This window comes from Macrobrachium rosenbergii, chromosome 25, assembly GCF_040412425.1.
Source record: "Macrobrachium rosenbergii isolate ZJJX-2024 chromosome 25, ASM4041242v1, whole genome shotgun sequence".
NCBI lineage: Eukaryota > Metazoa > Arthropoda > Malacostraca > Decapoda > Palaemonidae > Macrobrachium > Macrobrachium rosenbergii.
In genome coordinates this window covers 35,003,401-35,020,604 of record NC_089765.1, presented here as the reverse complement: position 1 = coordinate 35,020,604, position 17,204 = coordinate 35,003,401, and the positions used below count along the sequence as shown (strand labels likewise).

Below are 17,204 nucleotides of genomic sequence, written 5' to 3'. Positions count from 1 at the left end.
TGATATACCAAATATTTTAAGTAATTTGTACTTTTACCAGATATACAGACCATAGCTTTTCATATATGGAATAATTTTCTGTATATGCACTGGACTGGAGATGTCCTGACTAAACATGGATGGTACCCAGGAGGGGATGGGGGAGACAGGATGCCCACTCTCACCCAACTGACACTACCCATTGTTCTTCCAGCTTGTATTCTGAATGCAAAACTGAAAGGAAATGACAAAGTGGATTACCTCAGTATGAAAGGCTGTGGTTTGTATACCTAGGAAATGTACAAATTGCTTTAAAAATTTGGCATTTGTTCCTACAGGGATACAAACATGATGTTTTCTTAATAAAACTAATATTGTAATACTTACCTGAACACCTGAATTTGCCCTTAATCCCACTAGCCCGAACATCTCTCAATTACCAACCCACTATTGGGAATTTTAACAGCCAGCATGACCAGCGCTGCAGGTAAAATCTTGTCACTTGGGCTACCATAACAAACAGTTGGCATCACTGACACAGGTCTTCGCCGACACTCCCACTTTCGTCAATTGCTTTATTCAAGGTCAAAATTGATGTGGGGAAAGGAGGGTGGGAATCATTCAGGTGTTCAGGTAAGTATTACAATATTAGTTTTATTATGAAAACTTTATATTGCAGTACACTCCCTGAACACCTGATTTTGCCCGATTAACATCATTTAGAGGAGGGATCAATTCTATTGCACGCATTTTGACAACCACAGAGATGGTAGCTCACCAATCTGCTCTGCATAAAATATCTGTTTAGTCATACACTCACCATATCAATCAAATCAATGCTTTCAGTGAACAGACATGTTGGAGAGTACTTTGATCGACAGTCAGTCTGTCGACCTCCCATGTGGTTCTTCAGAAACTCTCATGTGCGGACGAGTACAGTGAACCTCCCATGTGGGTATTCATAGCCTCTCATGTATGGAGGGAAATGAAGCAGTGTGCCGAGCCGCTGACCCTCCGCCATCCAGGTGCAGATAAGGTCTGACGACTGACAAGCGAAGAAGTATCTTAACACCGATGAAAGAGCTTAGCCTACTAGAGCACCCCCTTGGGCTCTCGTAGGGAAACTATCAAAGACTAAGATACTTAAAACGTACTAAACCTAAGTTCATTTGATTATACTATCACTGTTGTCTAAGAATTCTAAAGACTAAAAGGAATTCCTCTATCTGGTTAACCTAAGAATCTCCTCACTAAGTGAATACTACCTCAGCTATATGAATGCACCCTAGATAATAGACTTCGCCGCTACACGTGGACTAAGAGAGTAACCCTCCGAACCTCCGCACTAAGCGAATACCACCTCAGTTAAATGAATGCACCCTAGATAATAGACTTCGCCGCTACATGTGGACTAAGAGAATAATCCTCCGAACCTCCGCACTAAGCGAATACCACCTCAGCTAAATGAACGCACGCCAGACAGTAGACTTTGCCGCTACACGCTATGAAGCGAATCAAACGTCTCTTAAGTAAAGGAAGCAAACACTGAGGCAGACTTCCAAGTAGCTGCGTCCAGAATAAAAGGCACTGAATAATTCCTTAGAAAGGAAGATGAAGTGGACATACTCCAAATACTGTGCGGTTGGGGAAATACAGAGCTGAAGATGACGAAGAACCCTGGGAAATCACCTCCCTCCGAAAGTAACTAATCACATTCTTTGACAGTGGACGGGAAGGATTCCGCGGAGAGACAAGAAGTGTACGCTGAAGGCGATGGAGTTTCTCAACCTTTGTTAAATAGACTTTGATGCTCATACTGGACATAAAGATATCTCCGCTGGATCGCCGGTAACGAACATTTTCAGATAAAGAACTTTAAACGAATGAGACAGAGTTTTAACCTCCAACTCTGTCGCCACAAATTCCGGAAGACAAATACGTGTCGTTTCTCGCATAGGAACCCAACCTAGAAACTGCCTGAAGCTCGCCCAACCCTTAGCTGAAGCTAAAGCCATAAGAAAAAGCAACTTCTTAGTCAGTGTCTTAACATTATAGCTTTAATGGGTTCAAAGGTAGGGGAACGCAAGGAAAATATTGAAGTACTTCCAACAAGTCCCACGGAGGGGCCCGAGTCGGCAAGACAGGATGTTCAATCTTAAAAGAACGTAATAAATCATCGATTATCTTACTACTAGAGATTTCAGGAAGGTGGAAACTAATTGTACCGCTAATCGTTGAGCGGTAGTCAGCAATAGCCGAATACGAAAGACCCTTGACTTTCCGAAGGTTAGTTAGTTATAAATGATTTGTTTATAAATGATTTGTTTAACCTGACCTCTGAACTCTTTTAGGGTTCTTCTCGGGCTGGAAAAAGAAGGGGGGAAAGAGTATATAAAAAATTAAGTAGTTAAATAATAAAAAAAAGGGGGGGAATTAAAAAAAAAAAATCAAGAGGGAAAGAAAAAGAAAAAAAAGGGAGGAAAAAAAGGGGGTTAGATTATATTTTACTTATCAATTTAATTTTAAGAAGAGAATGATATTATTAATTGAAAAGTTATTACCTTCTGCTAAAATATCCTTTATTGATTTATTTTGTAAATAAGTATTTCTTTCATGATGCCATCTGGGACAGTCAATCAAGATATGTTTTGATTGTTATTGGGATGTTACATCTTTCAGAATAAAAGAAAATCAGCTATTTTGGCTATGGAAGGTCTAGAGATGGGATGACCTTCCTTACGACACTTACTCATATACTTTATCCAGCTGAACCTGGTAAGGCTTACGGGTTGACTTTCTCAAGCTGAAAGAAAGCTGTCTAGCTGCTCTCTCTACAGTCACCATGCAACTAAGTACAGCACGCGAGGGTTGGATGATAATGGTGAGAATGCAGCCGTCTGAGAAGAACTTTTGCCTGGGTAGGGACATCTGAACTTCCATAAGGCGCTCTAGGAGTTCCAGAAACCAAGCACGCTAGGACGTGCAAGGAGCTATTAGATCATAGACGCCTTGACCCTCTCCCGCAATATCCTTATTACCTGATGAATGAGCCCGGGTGGAGGAAAGGCATACACCTGCATGTGATTCCAATTTGTAATTTCACAGTGGTGCCTATCGACATGGGATGAGAAATAAACCGGAAGACGACGGTTTAATCACGTCGCGAATAAGTCCACAGTTGCTGGCCACTTCCAGAGAACCTGACATATTACTTCCAGAGCCAAATCCACTCTCCCCCCCCAATACCTGATGGGAGCGAGACTTAGCAAATCGGCCAGTACGTTGAGACTCCCCGATATAAATTGGGGAAGAAGAGACACTTTTTGTTCTCCGCACCCTCTCAGGACTCTCTGTCCGCCGCCCCCAACAAGCTTTTTAGATACGACACTGCAATTATGCTGTTGCTAAACATACCCACTACTCTGTTGCGCACTAGGACTGAAAACAACTGAAGGCTTCCTTTACAGCCTTGATTTCCCAAAGATTTATTGACTCCTCTCGTTCCCGAACCCTCCCCCGCCCAGCCCTAGGCCTGGGTTTTGTCCAAGGTTGTCCCAACCTTGATCTGAGGCATCTGTGTACAGATGAACGTCGGGAAGAGGGGAGTTGATATGCCTTCCCGGTATCAGATGTACTTCTGACCACCACAGACGATCCAACAGGCAAGAATTGCTCCCGACTATAACTGCGTTCTCGTTGCGGAGGGAATGCAAGGCCCAGTGATTCCTGAGACATACTTGAAGAGAACGCATCTGGAGACGAGACCCTGGAAATTAAAAGAGTGAGAGACATTCTCCCTAAGAGGCTTCTCCAAACTGGTACCGGCCATTCCCTGCTGGACAGGAACCCTTCTACCTGCTGAAGGACCAACTGGATCCTCTCCAGGGTCGGGAAAACCCTTAAAGGAAGAGAGAGAATCCTCCTACCTGAACAGGTTACAAATTCCATAAGAATTCCCTTGCTCTTACTAGCTCCTCTAGAGAGGAGGCAAGGATATACCAATTGTCTAGATACCTCAACACACTGTACCCTTGACGATGCATAATTGCCGACACCGGAGACATGAGTTAGAAGCAACCACGTTCGTCATACTGGCTACGTCATCATCCTTAAACAAAGAATTAGCTAAGGCTATAAGGTGTTCTAAGCAATCCCTCTTATGAATGTCCGGATACTGAGGGGGGGGAAGATGACCAAAATGGAAATTTTGACTCTTCTGCTCCAAACATCGTAGACGAAGCCAAAGCATTCGCCTGGTGAGCCAGACCCCTCGAGATAAATTTATTAGGCTGCAAACAGCCACGGATCTGAAAGGACATAGCCGTCACTCTTTTAGAACCCCATTACAGTAAACCTGATTTCGGACATAGCCGTCACTCTTATAGAACCCCATTACAGTAAACCTGACAGGATCCAGAGAGAGTGCGCAAGAGCCTCAGTCTGATTGCGCAACACATCCTCCAAGCACCTGCTTCTTTAAGAGAAGTCCCTATGAGCCGAGACAACGCTGGAGACTTAGACAGGATTGCCTCAACCAATTCGTTAAATGGCAACCTGACACCTGCCAAAGGGTTACCTTGAACTGCGTAAATTGTCTTACTTGGAGAGAGAAGGGAGTCCTGCCTATTAGAAGCCACTACCGACGCTAAATGACTGTCCACCTCCTCCAAAGCCTGCTTAGTGGCATAAAAAGCCTCGGAAAAAAAAAAAAAGGCTGAATTGACGAATCGGGAGGTCTGGAGCTCTTGCATGAGGGTATGAAGAAATAACATACTTAAGCATTCGTCCATAATCGTTATTACTAGCAAAAGGACATTCTTAGTCCGCCAGAATCTCCTGCATCTCCGGATAAGAATCCTGTCCCGCAATGTCCGAACAGTCTAAGACCGACAAAGGAGGAGGAACTGAACGAAGCCCGGACAACGATGAAAAGTCCGCAAGTGGACCAACCTAACCAGAATGCTGAGCACCCACACCTGATCAGGTACCTGGAGCTGAACCCGCATAGTTAAACCCGCCGGGAAGAAGAGAAGGCTGAACCGAGAAAAACCCGGAGCCGATTCCCCATTATTACCAAGGGGAAGACGAGTGAGAGTAGCCAAACCCACATTGCTAAACCCCGGGGAAGGATGCGCAAACAAAACTGCTTGTGGAGGGACAGAAGAAGATGAAGAAGAAGGCGGGAGAATGAAAGAGGTAGAAGCTAGCCTCAGAGTTACTGCGACAGAAAATGTAGGAGATGAAAGCTGCGGACCGCTTGAAGAAGGTACTGCAAGCCCTACCAAAACCGTGGAGCCCAAACCCGAACTGGAAGTGACAGGCAAACCCTGTGAAATACCTGATACCACCGGAACAGCCGCTTAAAGCGGAAGCAAAGGGTTGCTCATACCCAAAGGGATGGAACATGAAACGCCTGCAGCCAAATGCTGCCGAAACTGCGTTTTCACCCGTCCGGAAGCTCCTCCTACCGGAGAAGACTGTACTGAGAAAGGAAAGGCGGGAGGCAGAGGAATAGCAGAGGCATAAAAAAAAGTTACCTGAGAGAAGGAAAGCCAAAGTCAAAGGAGGGAAAACGGAAGATGAGGAAGCCGCAGTTAAGACCGAAGCAAAAGAAGAAGAGACCAAAGAGGAGACTGAAAAACGAGCAACAGATAATGTCGGAGCAGGAGATGAAGCGACAGACAACCCAGAAGAAAACTTAGCATGAAAGGACAGAAGGTACACCGAATCCGGCCCCCCTCGATAATCCTGAAACATACCCCACATGAATTCTGGACACTACTGTGTCACATACTCTCTAATGTTAGAGAAACCATTAAAAAAATAACCTCTCACCATAGGTCTGTACCCGTTAAAAGACCCAGCAAATCCGCCTTATATTCCACCACATCCAATTGCAGGTCCCGCAAACTACTTTTAGAAGCCGAAAGGACACCCCAGAATCCACCTTACTAGATGGAGGAGTAGAAAACACAGAGAAGGGGGAAACTACAGTCGGAAGTGAGTTAGGAGCTAGGGCAGAAGGATTCTGCACCACTGGAACTGGAACAGACTTGAGACTGAGCCAGACCAAAAAGAAGCGATGAAGGCGAAACTCTTGCCAGAGCGCAAAAACTACTCAAACCCGAAACCGGAACCCGTCCAGGAGAACGACTTCGCACCCTTAATACCCTCTCCTCACTACCTAACCCAGACCTATCCTCCTTATCACACCTAGATCTTGATCCTGACTAACATTATGAACATTAGATTTATCAATATTACAAAGGGGTTGGGGGGAGGGATCCTTCACTGCCTGCTCTGCATTGAGGGGGCTGGCAGACCCTACCCACTCGGAGGCTTGCGGTTCTGCCATTACCCTCAGCACCTGTTAGGGCTGGTTCTGGAACAGGCAGGGGAGCTGAAAAGGAAGGATTAGACATCCTAACACTACTACTATCCCTATCTGAGAAATGCTGAAGAAGACTAGCTATTAAATTTTCCATAATACTTGCAATCCTATCCTCTATCTGTTTGACTACCTCTGAACTCGCTAAATCCATCAAATGATCTGTAGCAGAAACCTGAGACCCTTGAGGCAACGAGACTCTACCTGACGTCTGCCGCCCTTACTAGCCAAAGACTTGCGATGATGAATGTAATCCTCCATCCCTTGTGCCTTTCAGTCGGAACATTCATTGCAATGAGTCTGCACAACACACTTAACCTTCCTACATACCTGACAGAATGTCTATCGTGTCTCAAGGTACTCATCTGTCTCTGGCAGGAAGAAGCAGCGATGAGCCCCAGCATCCACAGTTGCACAGGCAGTCGAGGTCAACGTCAAAGCCGAAGGTGCAATAGTAGAAGGTGAAATAGTCCATGATGACCAATCGAGACCAGGAACCAGCGAGTCCAATTCTAAAAGACGTTCCACATCGAAGATATCCAGAAAAACCAGAAGAAACCCGTAAATACAATCCAGGTCTTCACCAGAGGTCCAAATACAAAGAGAAGTCGGGCAATAGGATTAAAACCTCGCACTGCAGAAGGAAACAACCTTCCTGCAGCACGAACAAAAAGCAATTGACAAAAATGGGAGTGTCGGCGCACACTTGTGTCAGCGTTGCCAACCATTTGTTATGGTAGTTCAAGTGACAAGACTTTACCTGCAGCGTTGGTAACGCTGGCTGTTAAAATTCCCAATAGTGGATTGGTAATTGAGAGTTGTTCGGGCAAGTGGGATTAAGGGTGAATTCAGGGTTTCAGGGAGCGTAATGCAATACTATGCCTTTCATATATGGAGACACTTCTTGAGAGGGAGGTAGAATTTGCAGTTAGGGTTGAGTATCTTTGCTGGTGGAGCAGTTTAACCACGCAAAAAAATGGTACACTGTTGCTGCTCTGCTGACAGCGCCCCAGAGGGCAGATCTGTGTTGCTCTGCTGGCACTGCCACAAGGGCAAGCCGAAGTTACTATCGCCACCATCCACGAGAGTGGGGCGGTGTTTCCCTCTGTCCTTCCTCCAGAATTTACTGATGGAAATCTTGCCAGATTAATACTGAACTTTGTACTCCCTCTGTGGAGGCAGGAACTGTCAGCTGACAGCCTTTGTTATGAATAATGTAATCACCAGGTTTGGGCAAAAAGGATCTACCAGGTGGACCAAGTTCTAGAAGTCTAGAGAGGGCTCAGCGCTCCTAAGGTTGTGAGACTGTGGGCGAGTTGGAGGGTCTTCCACACTATCACTGGGACTCACAAACTTTGGAGATTAGCTTTCCTAGTGAGGAGATGGTGTTCTGTGATATCTACTTCTTGTGATGTCCTGTACTCACAAAAAGGCACTTGAACTCTGGTCTGAGGTTCTTCGTCCTTCACAAGTAATATTTTGGGCACGAACCAGGCACAGCAACATCTTATCTGGCTCTCCACCAGCAAATTCTTGGAGGGAGGGAATTGGGAAACCCTCGAATCTCAAGTCCAGAACCAAGAGATTTTGCATCTCGGCCAAGAAATCCGGGATGAGAGAGAAAAGAAAGACCATCAGCCCTCCGAAGTATGGCAATCCATGTAATTCTCCCACTCTCTTGGCTGAAGCAAGGATTAGAAGGAAAACCATTTTGAGGGTAAGATCCCTGTTTGATGACTGAGACAGTGGTTCATACAGGCTATCCTGAGGCTTTTAAAGTACCAGTGTCAGGTCCCACTCCGGGGGCCAGGCCTTTCAAGAAGGGCATGACTGTTCAGAGCTCCTTATAAGCATAACTGTTTCTGGGGAGATGGACAGGTCTAGTAGCCTTGGTGGCAAAACACTTGTATGAGCTGCATAGTACTCTTTAACAGCCAAGACAGAAGCCCTTGTCTCAGTGTGGAAAACTAAGAAGTCTGCTAGACAATGAAGAGAAGTACTGACTGGAGAATAACCCCTTCTACGACACCAGTCACAGAAGATGGCAGACTTTCCTTGGTAGACATTTGCTGAGGATGTGCAGAGGGTGCCAGATATCTCCATCACTTTTCTGTGAGAAAGCTTTTCTCATGCAGATGCTGGTTCACTTCCACCCATGAAGATGTAGCAGTTGCACTGCTGGATGGTACCTATGAATGTACAGTTGCAATAGAAGAATGGGGCAGGGCTCTTGGGATGTCTATCAAGAGCAATATGAGGGCTGCATAACACTCATTGTGTGGCCAGAGAGCAGCTACCAATGTCATGCAAATGGCTGGGATCACGAATCCTCTGTAGAGGACCTGGCAGATGGAATTGAACAAGGGAAACACAAAGACATCCATGTTGTCCCATGGGGGTTGAAATGCATCTTACATCACTGCCCATGGATTCTAGAACAGGGAAGCTCAAGATGGGAAACTTCCAATTCAGTCTGGTGTTGAACAGATCAATTATTGGCTGTCTCTACAGGTAGAAGTCCTGTCTGGTACTGTTTGGTGTAGGGATCATTTCTTTCCCACAACCTGGTCCCAATAGCTCAATTGTCCTGCTACTATGTTCTTTTTGCTCTCAGGATACTTTTTTTCCAGCTGTCTTGTGCAGTAGTGCCCATTCATGCATCTACACAGTCAGCTGGCACAATGAGGGGAAGACCATCACCCTTGTTTGTTGATGTAGGCCACTAACAGTGGTGTTGTTGCTCATCACTAGCACCAAGTACCTCTCCAGATGTTGATAGAATAGCTGAAGTGCCAACCACAATGCCACCATCTCTAGCACGTTGATGTGCACCCACTCCATGTTCGGGGCCTAGTCCCTGAAGCAAACTCTCTTCCCAGATGAGCTCCGCTCCCCAACCTTTCTGGGAAGCATCTGATAACAGAAGTAACTCTGGTCTCTGGTGCCCAGTGAGACTCCCAGAAGGAGATTGTGGTCTGACAGCCACCACTCTTAAGTTAAGTATTTCTGAACTTTATTGTTGAAGGGGACCAAATGATGTGGCAGCTTGTCTGGAAAGGACCAATATCATTTCAGCTGCCATTGAAGTGAACAAAGATCACTTCTATTCAGAAAAAGTTTCTCCACGGAAGTAAGGTGGCCCAGCATTACTTTTACCACTGGTGAGCTGGTTGTTCCTCCTCCTTCAAAAATCAGCGAGTTCACCTCTACCAAAACACCACAGGAAATCTCAGCCCAAGGTAGCCTTACAGTTGGTGTCACTTCTGGGTCAGAACCTACTACCAGCTCTGCAAGACCACTGGTACAGCCAAAGCAGAGGCTGCCTCTCTGAGATCATTTAGCTCATGAATGAGCAAAATGACCTCCAGGTCTGAAAGTAAAGTTTTGGAAGGAGTAAGGCCCTCCAAACTTTGTTGTTCTGCCAGCGTCCTGTTGGAGGGAGATTCCTCCTGTCATAGGAGGAGGAATCAAAGATCTCTGCTCCCACTCTCACTCCAGTTCCTGCACCCCAGATGGAGGAAGCATAAGTGACACACTGTACCAACTGGTATTCCAGTCACAGATACAGCCACAGATCTTGGCAGGAGACTGGAGGAGGAGACAGGCAGGAGGAAGGAATGTCCTGGTGTGGCACCCCTATATGGTGATATAAGACAAGTCCAAGCATCTGCATAGGATGCAGACCTCTCCCTAGAGAGGGACGGATCCTTATATGCCTTTGGAGAGGAGCAAAATCGATCTGAACAGGGAAAAGTTGGGCGGTCTTTCCTACTTGAGCACACAAGGGAGTATTGGGGCTTGCTCTGCCTAGGTCCATGGACTGGGAGTGATATAAGAGCATGAATGGTGATCCCATGTGCTCCCCGAGTGGCAGTAAGAGCTACTGGGAGTGACTCTCCCTGGAAAAGTTTCTGCCCCGAGAGCAGATACAGTGCCTAGTCTGCAAGAGCCAGGGGCCCTGTTCCTGTCACAGCAGAGGTGCAAAGGTGAGCCTCAATAGGGAAAGTAAGTTCTTTTACGAGATTTCTTGCTCATTTTTGTCTTTGACTGTTGATAGGGTTGATCTAATAAAGAAAAAGATGAAAGTAGTGAAGGAGATTGGAGACATTTCTTGGTGGTCACCTTGCTTACGAGAGGGGCTGGTGGTCAGCGAGGGAGCTGAGGCAGGGTTGGTGGGAAGTGAGAAACTCCACCTGCTAAGCTGCCAGTGGTACCTCCTGGGAGGTATACACAGTGAGGAGGGAGATACTGTACTGATGCTCACCCTGCTGCCCAGCCAAGGACTAAAAATGTTGATAAAGGTGAGCCTAGAATGCTCAATGAAGACCTGAACTTTCTCAATTGCTGTATGGATTTTGGTGGTTTCACCTCTTCTTCATCTGGCCAAAGGTGTAGCTGTTTGCAAAAACTGTGGTTTGGACTTCTAGAGAAGAAGTGGGGCTAGAAGACGGGGGAAGGGGTAAGAGAATGTTCTGGAAGAATTCAGCATGTGGTCTCTGCTAGACAAAAACGTCCTTCTCAGGCTTCCTCCTCCTCTTCCCACAATGTTCTCATTATGAAGGCCATTCAGCACATTCAGGGAAGGGAGAACCACAGGAGTACTCTTTGCAAGAAATACACAGTGCTGATCTATCACCAAAGGCAACATAAAATGACAAGGTCAAACATGAACCCCAAAACAACAATGTGTCAGTGGACAGCAGACAGGACCAAAGAACTATAAACAAGCACAAAAAGGCATTAGTAACATAAGAATGCACTTAGTATGGATATCACAGTAAAGCATCAAATACACAAAGGAAACAGCTGGCACACAGAAAAAAAAACCAGAATGCAAGAAACAAATCTGAACTATATTGCAGAAGGACATTGGGTAGCGTCAGTTGGGTGCCAGTGGGCATCCCCCCTCCCATCACCTGCTGATGCCACCCTCGTTTAGTCAGCATACGGCTGGTCCAGTGCACCCAGAGAAGTTTACTCTTTACATGAAAGGCGTAGTGTTTGTATCCCCATAGGACAAAATATACATTGTATGTCTACACAGTTTTTAAAAACCAATTAAACCAAGTGATGATAGCTGTAGAGTGGATATCTTACCAGAACACACACTACAATTACATAACTAAAATATGTCAGTAATCTAGGAAATGAGGGAAAACAATTTGATGATAAAAAGAGCCTTGCATCAGTTAGCACACAAGTGCCTCATCAGAAGAAACAATCAGCATTATTATGTAAACAATGCAGCCTTGCCACCTCTTTGTTGGTAGTCTAGTTTCCTGGAAACGAAGCCTGTGTTAAAAAGACTGGAAATTGCACTGACTTTTTGCAGAGTAATAATTCAAAATGTAACAAGTTAATTTTTTGTTTTCAGAGTTTCAGAATGAAAGGACGGTGAACAAGAATCCCAAAAAATACAAAGAAGTTAGTGCAGAAGTGAGGACTGCCTTGAAGAACCGAATGGCTTTAGAATATGAATTATACGAGTTCCTTAAGCAGCGACTTCACAGGCAGTACCTTGCTGTTGCTGATATTCTTATGAAGCCTACCACAGAAATTCCCTCTAGATCTACAGAAAAAGTGGAACTTAGCAACTGGGATAGGCTTGATATAGAATTGGGTCGTGGCAGAAAAGATTAGTGTACTGTATATGCACAATGATTGCACAGTATAAAGACACTCTCATCATGAGATATGAACCCCTAATAAAGTAGTGTACTGTATTTATTTTTGGTGTTAACTTCTTTACCAAATTTCCAAAAACAAGCCTGAAATATTTGTTAATTTTTTTACAAAAGAGGCATGTAAGTATTGAAAGTAACAGGTGAACTAAAAGTAATCAAATATGTAAAGAAAAAAATTTTGCTCTAAGAATACAATAATCAAATATGTAAAGAAAAAAATTTTGCTCTAAGAATACAAAATTTCATAAGTACAGACCAAATTTCTAGGAGTTCCCTGATGGAGTACCATAAAGAACGGTATTATGTTACACTGCATAAGCATATTCTAATTCCACACCAGGTCAACTGTAAATTATTCATTTCCATCTTTAACACCAGGCAAAACCTCTATCAATAGATACTATGAATATACATTAGTATAAACAGTGAATATACATTATTATAAACATGCAGTAGTTACATCAAATCAATACTGTCTACATGTAACCTTGAAAGAAGCACTGAACTCAAGAAATCCTGTACACTTTTATAATGGATATATGATTTCCATGGACAAAGTTCAGCCAACCTTCAATCTGCATGGAAAGATCTCCTAAAGAAACTTTTCATGAAGTTTACTTAAAAGAGTTCAGAGGTCTGGTTAAACAAATCATTTATAACTATCATCAAAATCTTTTCTTATAATTAACAAACAATAAAAATTCTAACACACACACACACACAAAGAGGTAGGTTAGGACTTTACCTCCTCCCAACTTTGCACAGGTAATAAATACATAACCTCTCTAAACTTGTTGAAAAACCTGTTTTCAACATATATTTCACTAAATTTTATAGGTCTGCAAATGCAATAAAAAATATCACTTACATATTACTGTCCTTACTGAGATACATTAAGTCACAACATGAAACTATTTATAATACAGTATATTCTACATCTACCATCACAATACTGTACAGTATATATGAAAACTCCTACCCTTTAAAACAATTCAATAATGTTAATTCTTTCCAAATAAATCCACAAAAATGGTCATCTCAGAAGCTAAAATTGTTTCTCAAGTTTTAATACAATCATCATAAAACCTATTTTATTAATCAAAATTTACAACAATTTTAACATCTTTGTTCTGACAGAAGGTAGTGTAATATAATTCTGCTTTCTAGTAAAACATCTAGAAAATAATTTCATTTACAATTTAAAAAAGGGGCATGGTGATAGCCTATGACAATTAAGTTAAAGATTAGAAAGTCAAAACCTATTAATATTTATGTGAAGTAAATGTTGGAAAATACTGGAATGGCCATGCAAATACAATGAATCTTCATACATAACAACTGATTGATGTTGAGCTGAATGTAACAATACTGTACTGTGTTGCATTGAAATAAAAAGAGCATTACATCAATAAATAAATCCACTACATGGAAAGAGATGTTCTCATATAACAATGTTGAGATTCCAATAGGTAAATTTTATACAGATCTTAGAACTTATACTGAAGAAAAATTCAAAACCTTTAGATTAGCATTTCATCAATATCAAATATTTTGAGGCTCAAGAGCAATACAAATACTCAGTTTAAAGAAATTTACATTACAAAAATATTTTTCCAAAAAACTGCTTAAATTTACCAACACATCAATTTCATTAGCCTAATTTGTGGGTCTTAACTAATTCTATAAACCCCATTCTTAATTATGAGGGAGAAGACTTTCCACAGGCTCACTGGCAATACCACACACACACTTGAAATTATAAAGTTGTTTCTTAGACTAAGCTGATTTAAGCAAATCTCTTTCCTTTTCCCATTACTGTACTTCATGTTATTTCTTCCCTTTTCCACACACTATATCTCTATTGCTTGTGTGTTTGCAGATTTTATACTCTTTTGTAGCTATTTTATTGTAACAGAAATTTTTGTGTGTTTCAGTGTGCATGCTCCAGTGATTAGTATTTGCCCATAACTGGTGTTTCGGTGCTTTTATTCTGCATTATTAAGCAGATTTTATCTGCAAGGCCCTAGATGCCATACCACTGTACTGTTCTCTTTAGCCAAACACAGCTTCTTCGACAGTTGTCACGCTTCAGGGCTGGAATGGCCAAGATGTCTAGGCCTTTGCCATGTTTGGGGTTCTGTCTTTGTGAAATTTCAGAATTAAGGTAACTCTCATGATGCTCATCACTGCCTTTAAATCCAAGCAAAATGAGTTATGGAACCCCTGAATCTCATTATGGATAACCCCAGCATTCTTCCTGCGTAGAGGGGCCTCCTGAAGCACCCTAACTTCAACCATTTCCACAATCATCCGACCTCTCCATCTTCATGCATGGAGGTTATCCAGCACAGTCCCAGAAAGATTGGCTTCTAAAATGTTGTAGCAGCAGCTACTGCCACCTCTTGCAGATCCACTACCAATTACCTTTCACAGGAAAGTAGGCATGGTTTGATACTTGGTGTAACAAAAACGGTACACATCCACTGGAAATTTCAATGTCTGTATACCTGAATTCTTCATTTACCTAAGGAATGTTCAGCTAGCTCTCTCTCTCTTTCCCCTACTGGATATGGCCCAAAAGACAAGCATTCCTCCTAGTCTTGAGAGCTTCATACCCTGTTGGGAAAAGTGTCTCATTCCACTTCTTCAGTCTTCGGTTGGGCTTTCATTTTCCCCAAAATTCATAGCGAAGACTCAGTCTTTTGGTAAACGTGGCTTGTTCATGGATTCCTTGCTATTCCTGGCATGGTTCCTCTTCCAATGAAGATTGTCTTCTTTGTCCAGTAACGGCCATCGGGTTGTTTCTCCAACAGACACCACATTTCAGGAATTCTCTTTTCCAACTTTCCCTTCATGCAGGTCACAGGAATTTCTAGTTTTGAAAAATTCTCTGACAATGTAACACTGATGACAAACTTCACCTTCAGGTTATACCTTTCCCTATTTAATCATGCTCTCTTTCACAACAGACATACTGAGTCAGGAACTGTCATGGATAAGCAACTGCTTTGTTTGGTTAATATGGTCTACTGCATATTAGTTTCTGTATCTAAATGTCCTACTAATACAGTTATTATTTTATTGCATGCTCAAGCTTTTGACTTTATCAGAGCATTGGGTCTCTTCCTAATTTCAATCCCAAAAGCTATTGGACCTCATTTACAAAGTGGTTAGTTCTCTTGTTTCTGCAGCAGTTCAGTCCTTCCTCTAAATTGTGATTAGGGATAATGCAAATGATAGCTTTGTCAATCAAACACCTAAATTTTTTCCTCTATAAAACAAAATTGATTTTTCAAGACAACCCCTGCTCATTTCTTGCTGCCATAATTTAGATGTGGTGAGACTCCTAATTAAGTAGAATCCTAGGTCCAGGGGCACACGTGTGGTGCTGCCAGACAACCAGCATATGGTCTTTATATTTGGGAATGGAATGTCTGGGGTTATAAAGACTCATGAATAGGACTACTTTAAATCATAGTTTTGTGCTAAAAAATCACTTTTGTTTTATAAAAAAAAAAAAAAATCAGTTATTGTGCTCTACGACATTTATGTTCATAGATTTTAAATATGATTAAAAAGGTGAAAATTAAGAATACAATGTTCTATCTTCAAGGAGTCTAAAATTATGAAAAGCCTTTCATGAAAGTGTTAATTACTTGTGACTAAGAAAATAAATTTTTTTTTAAATGTTCTGTGACTGAGAAATCTGCGCATCTATATCCATTGCTTGTATGTCATCTTGATGATGTTGATGTAACTGTTGGGATTGTGATGGTTGATGTATTTGTGAACTTTGCAGCAACTGTAAAGGTTGAGATTGCAGCTGTAAAGACTGTGACTGCTGATGCAATTGTAGGGGCTGCGTCTGTTGATGATGTTGGATGGGCTGTGACTGTTGATGCAATGACTGAGGTTGTGACTGGGGCTGTTGATGCATATGTTGAGAGTGAGAAGGTGTATGCGAATCTTGGGATTGTTGTTGCAATAGGTCCTGGGACTGCAACTGCTGATGACGCTGCTGAGATGGTTGCTGCTGATGTATTGGGTGAGATTGTTGCTGCTGATGTAACTGAAGAGACTGTGATTGCTGATGAGGCTGAGACTGCTGATGTAATTGATGTGATAACTGATGAGAAGACTGCTGATGTAAAGAATGAGACTGATGTGATGACTGTTGCATACTTTCACTCAGCCTTTGTGTCCATCGGTCATTAGGAATGCTTTCAGGATATTCTGAGACTACTTCTGGTTCATCCTCTGGGTCTATATTGCCACCAGTACTTTCCTCTGATAAAACTGAAGGCTTTGGATCTTCTGGCACATATGGTTCCGAGCTTGATGGCTCATATGTTGAGGAGCTTATGGTGAAGTGTTGCTGGTGATAATCTGGTGGAGGTTCTGTGTATTCAAGAGGTTCCTCAGAAATTTCATCTTGATCATAATCTGATAATTTTTCTTGCGATTTTGATCTGTAATCTTCTACATAATAATCATTTTGCTGAGTCAGTTTATGGTTCTGTTCCTGATATGGTGTATCATCCTGTGGAGGCTGATATGGTGGTGGATGAAACTGTGACTGATATGGTGGTGGCTGGTAAGGAGGTGGGCTCTGCTCACGGTAGGTGATTGGCTGGAATTCTGGCTTTGGTTCTGGCTCTGGAGTATTTTGTGGAGATTCTTCCCTAGGAGACTTTTCATGTTCTGGATTGTACGTTACCTCCATCTGCTGGACTGTAGGAGGGCTTGTATCCCCAACTCTTCCTGGTGGTTCAGAAGCTGAGTCTACAGTACATACACTATTTGGAGGTGATATAGTTTGAATACGTTCTTCATTCACTGCTTCTGAGAGCAATTCTGCAGCTGCTGGTGCTGAAGTGCTGGACACATCATCGTCAAGTGGAACGACTTCTGGAGAGTCTGGTGGTTTCACGTTAGATAATGGTGTTTTTGGCTTTGGAGGTGGTGGTAGGGATGGTGGGGGTATGTTAGCTTCATTCACAAAGTTCTTCAACTCCAAAAGCTTGGCTAGATATTCTACTAATGGTCCATAGTGATCTTTTGGAACACACATCTTAATAGCCGTCTGAAAAGAAATAAAATGTTTAGCATCTAATAAAGAAGGACCTTAACAAACAGGTAATGACTATTTTGTT

General features: G+C 42.7%; 2 protein-coding genes across 16 annotated transcripts in view; one reads left to right on the top strand and one right to left on the bottom strand.

Moving 5' to 3' along the window:
• LOC136852554 (heparan sulfate 2-O-sulfotransferase pipe-like) overlaps positions 1-12,094 on the top strand; it is a 423,978-nt gene extending 411,884 nt beyond the window's left edge. For all 5 annotated transcript variants that reach the window (XM_067127317.1, XM_067127318.1, XM_067127316.1 and 2 more), the window contains one exon: positions 11,742-12,094. In XM_067127317.1, coding sequence (XP_066983418.1) covers positions 11,742-12,007 — 266 coding nt within the window. In that variant the 3' untranslated portion in view covers positions 12,008-12,094. The remainder of the gene's footprint in view (positions 1-11,741) is intronic.
• A 743-nt stretch (positions 12,095-12,837) lies between these two features.
• Positions 12,838-17,204, bottom strand: part of LOC136852551 (MPN domain-containing protein CG4751-like) — a 136,679-nt gene continuing 132,312 nt past the window's right edge. For all 11 annotated transcript variants that reach the window (XM_067127303.1, XM_067127309.1, XM_067127301.1 and 8 more), the window contains one exon: positions 12,838-17,134. In XM_067127303.1, coding sequence (XP_066983404.1) covers positions 15,734-17,134 — 1,401 coding nt within the window. In that variant the 3' untranslated portion in view covers positions 12,838-15,733. The remainder of the gene's footprint in view (positions 17,135-17,204) is intronic.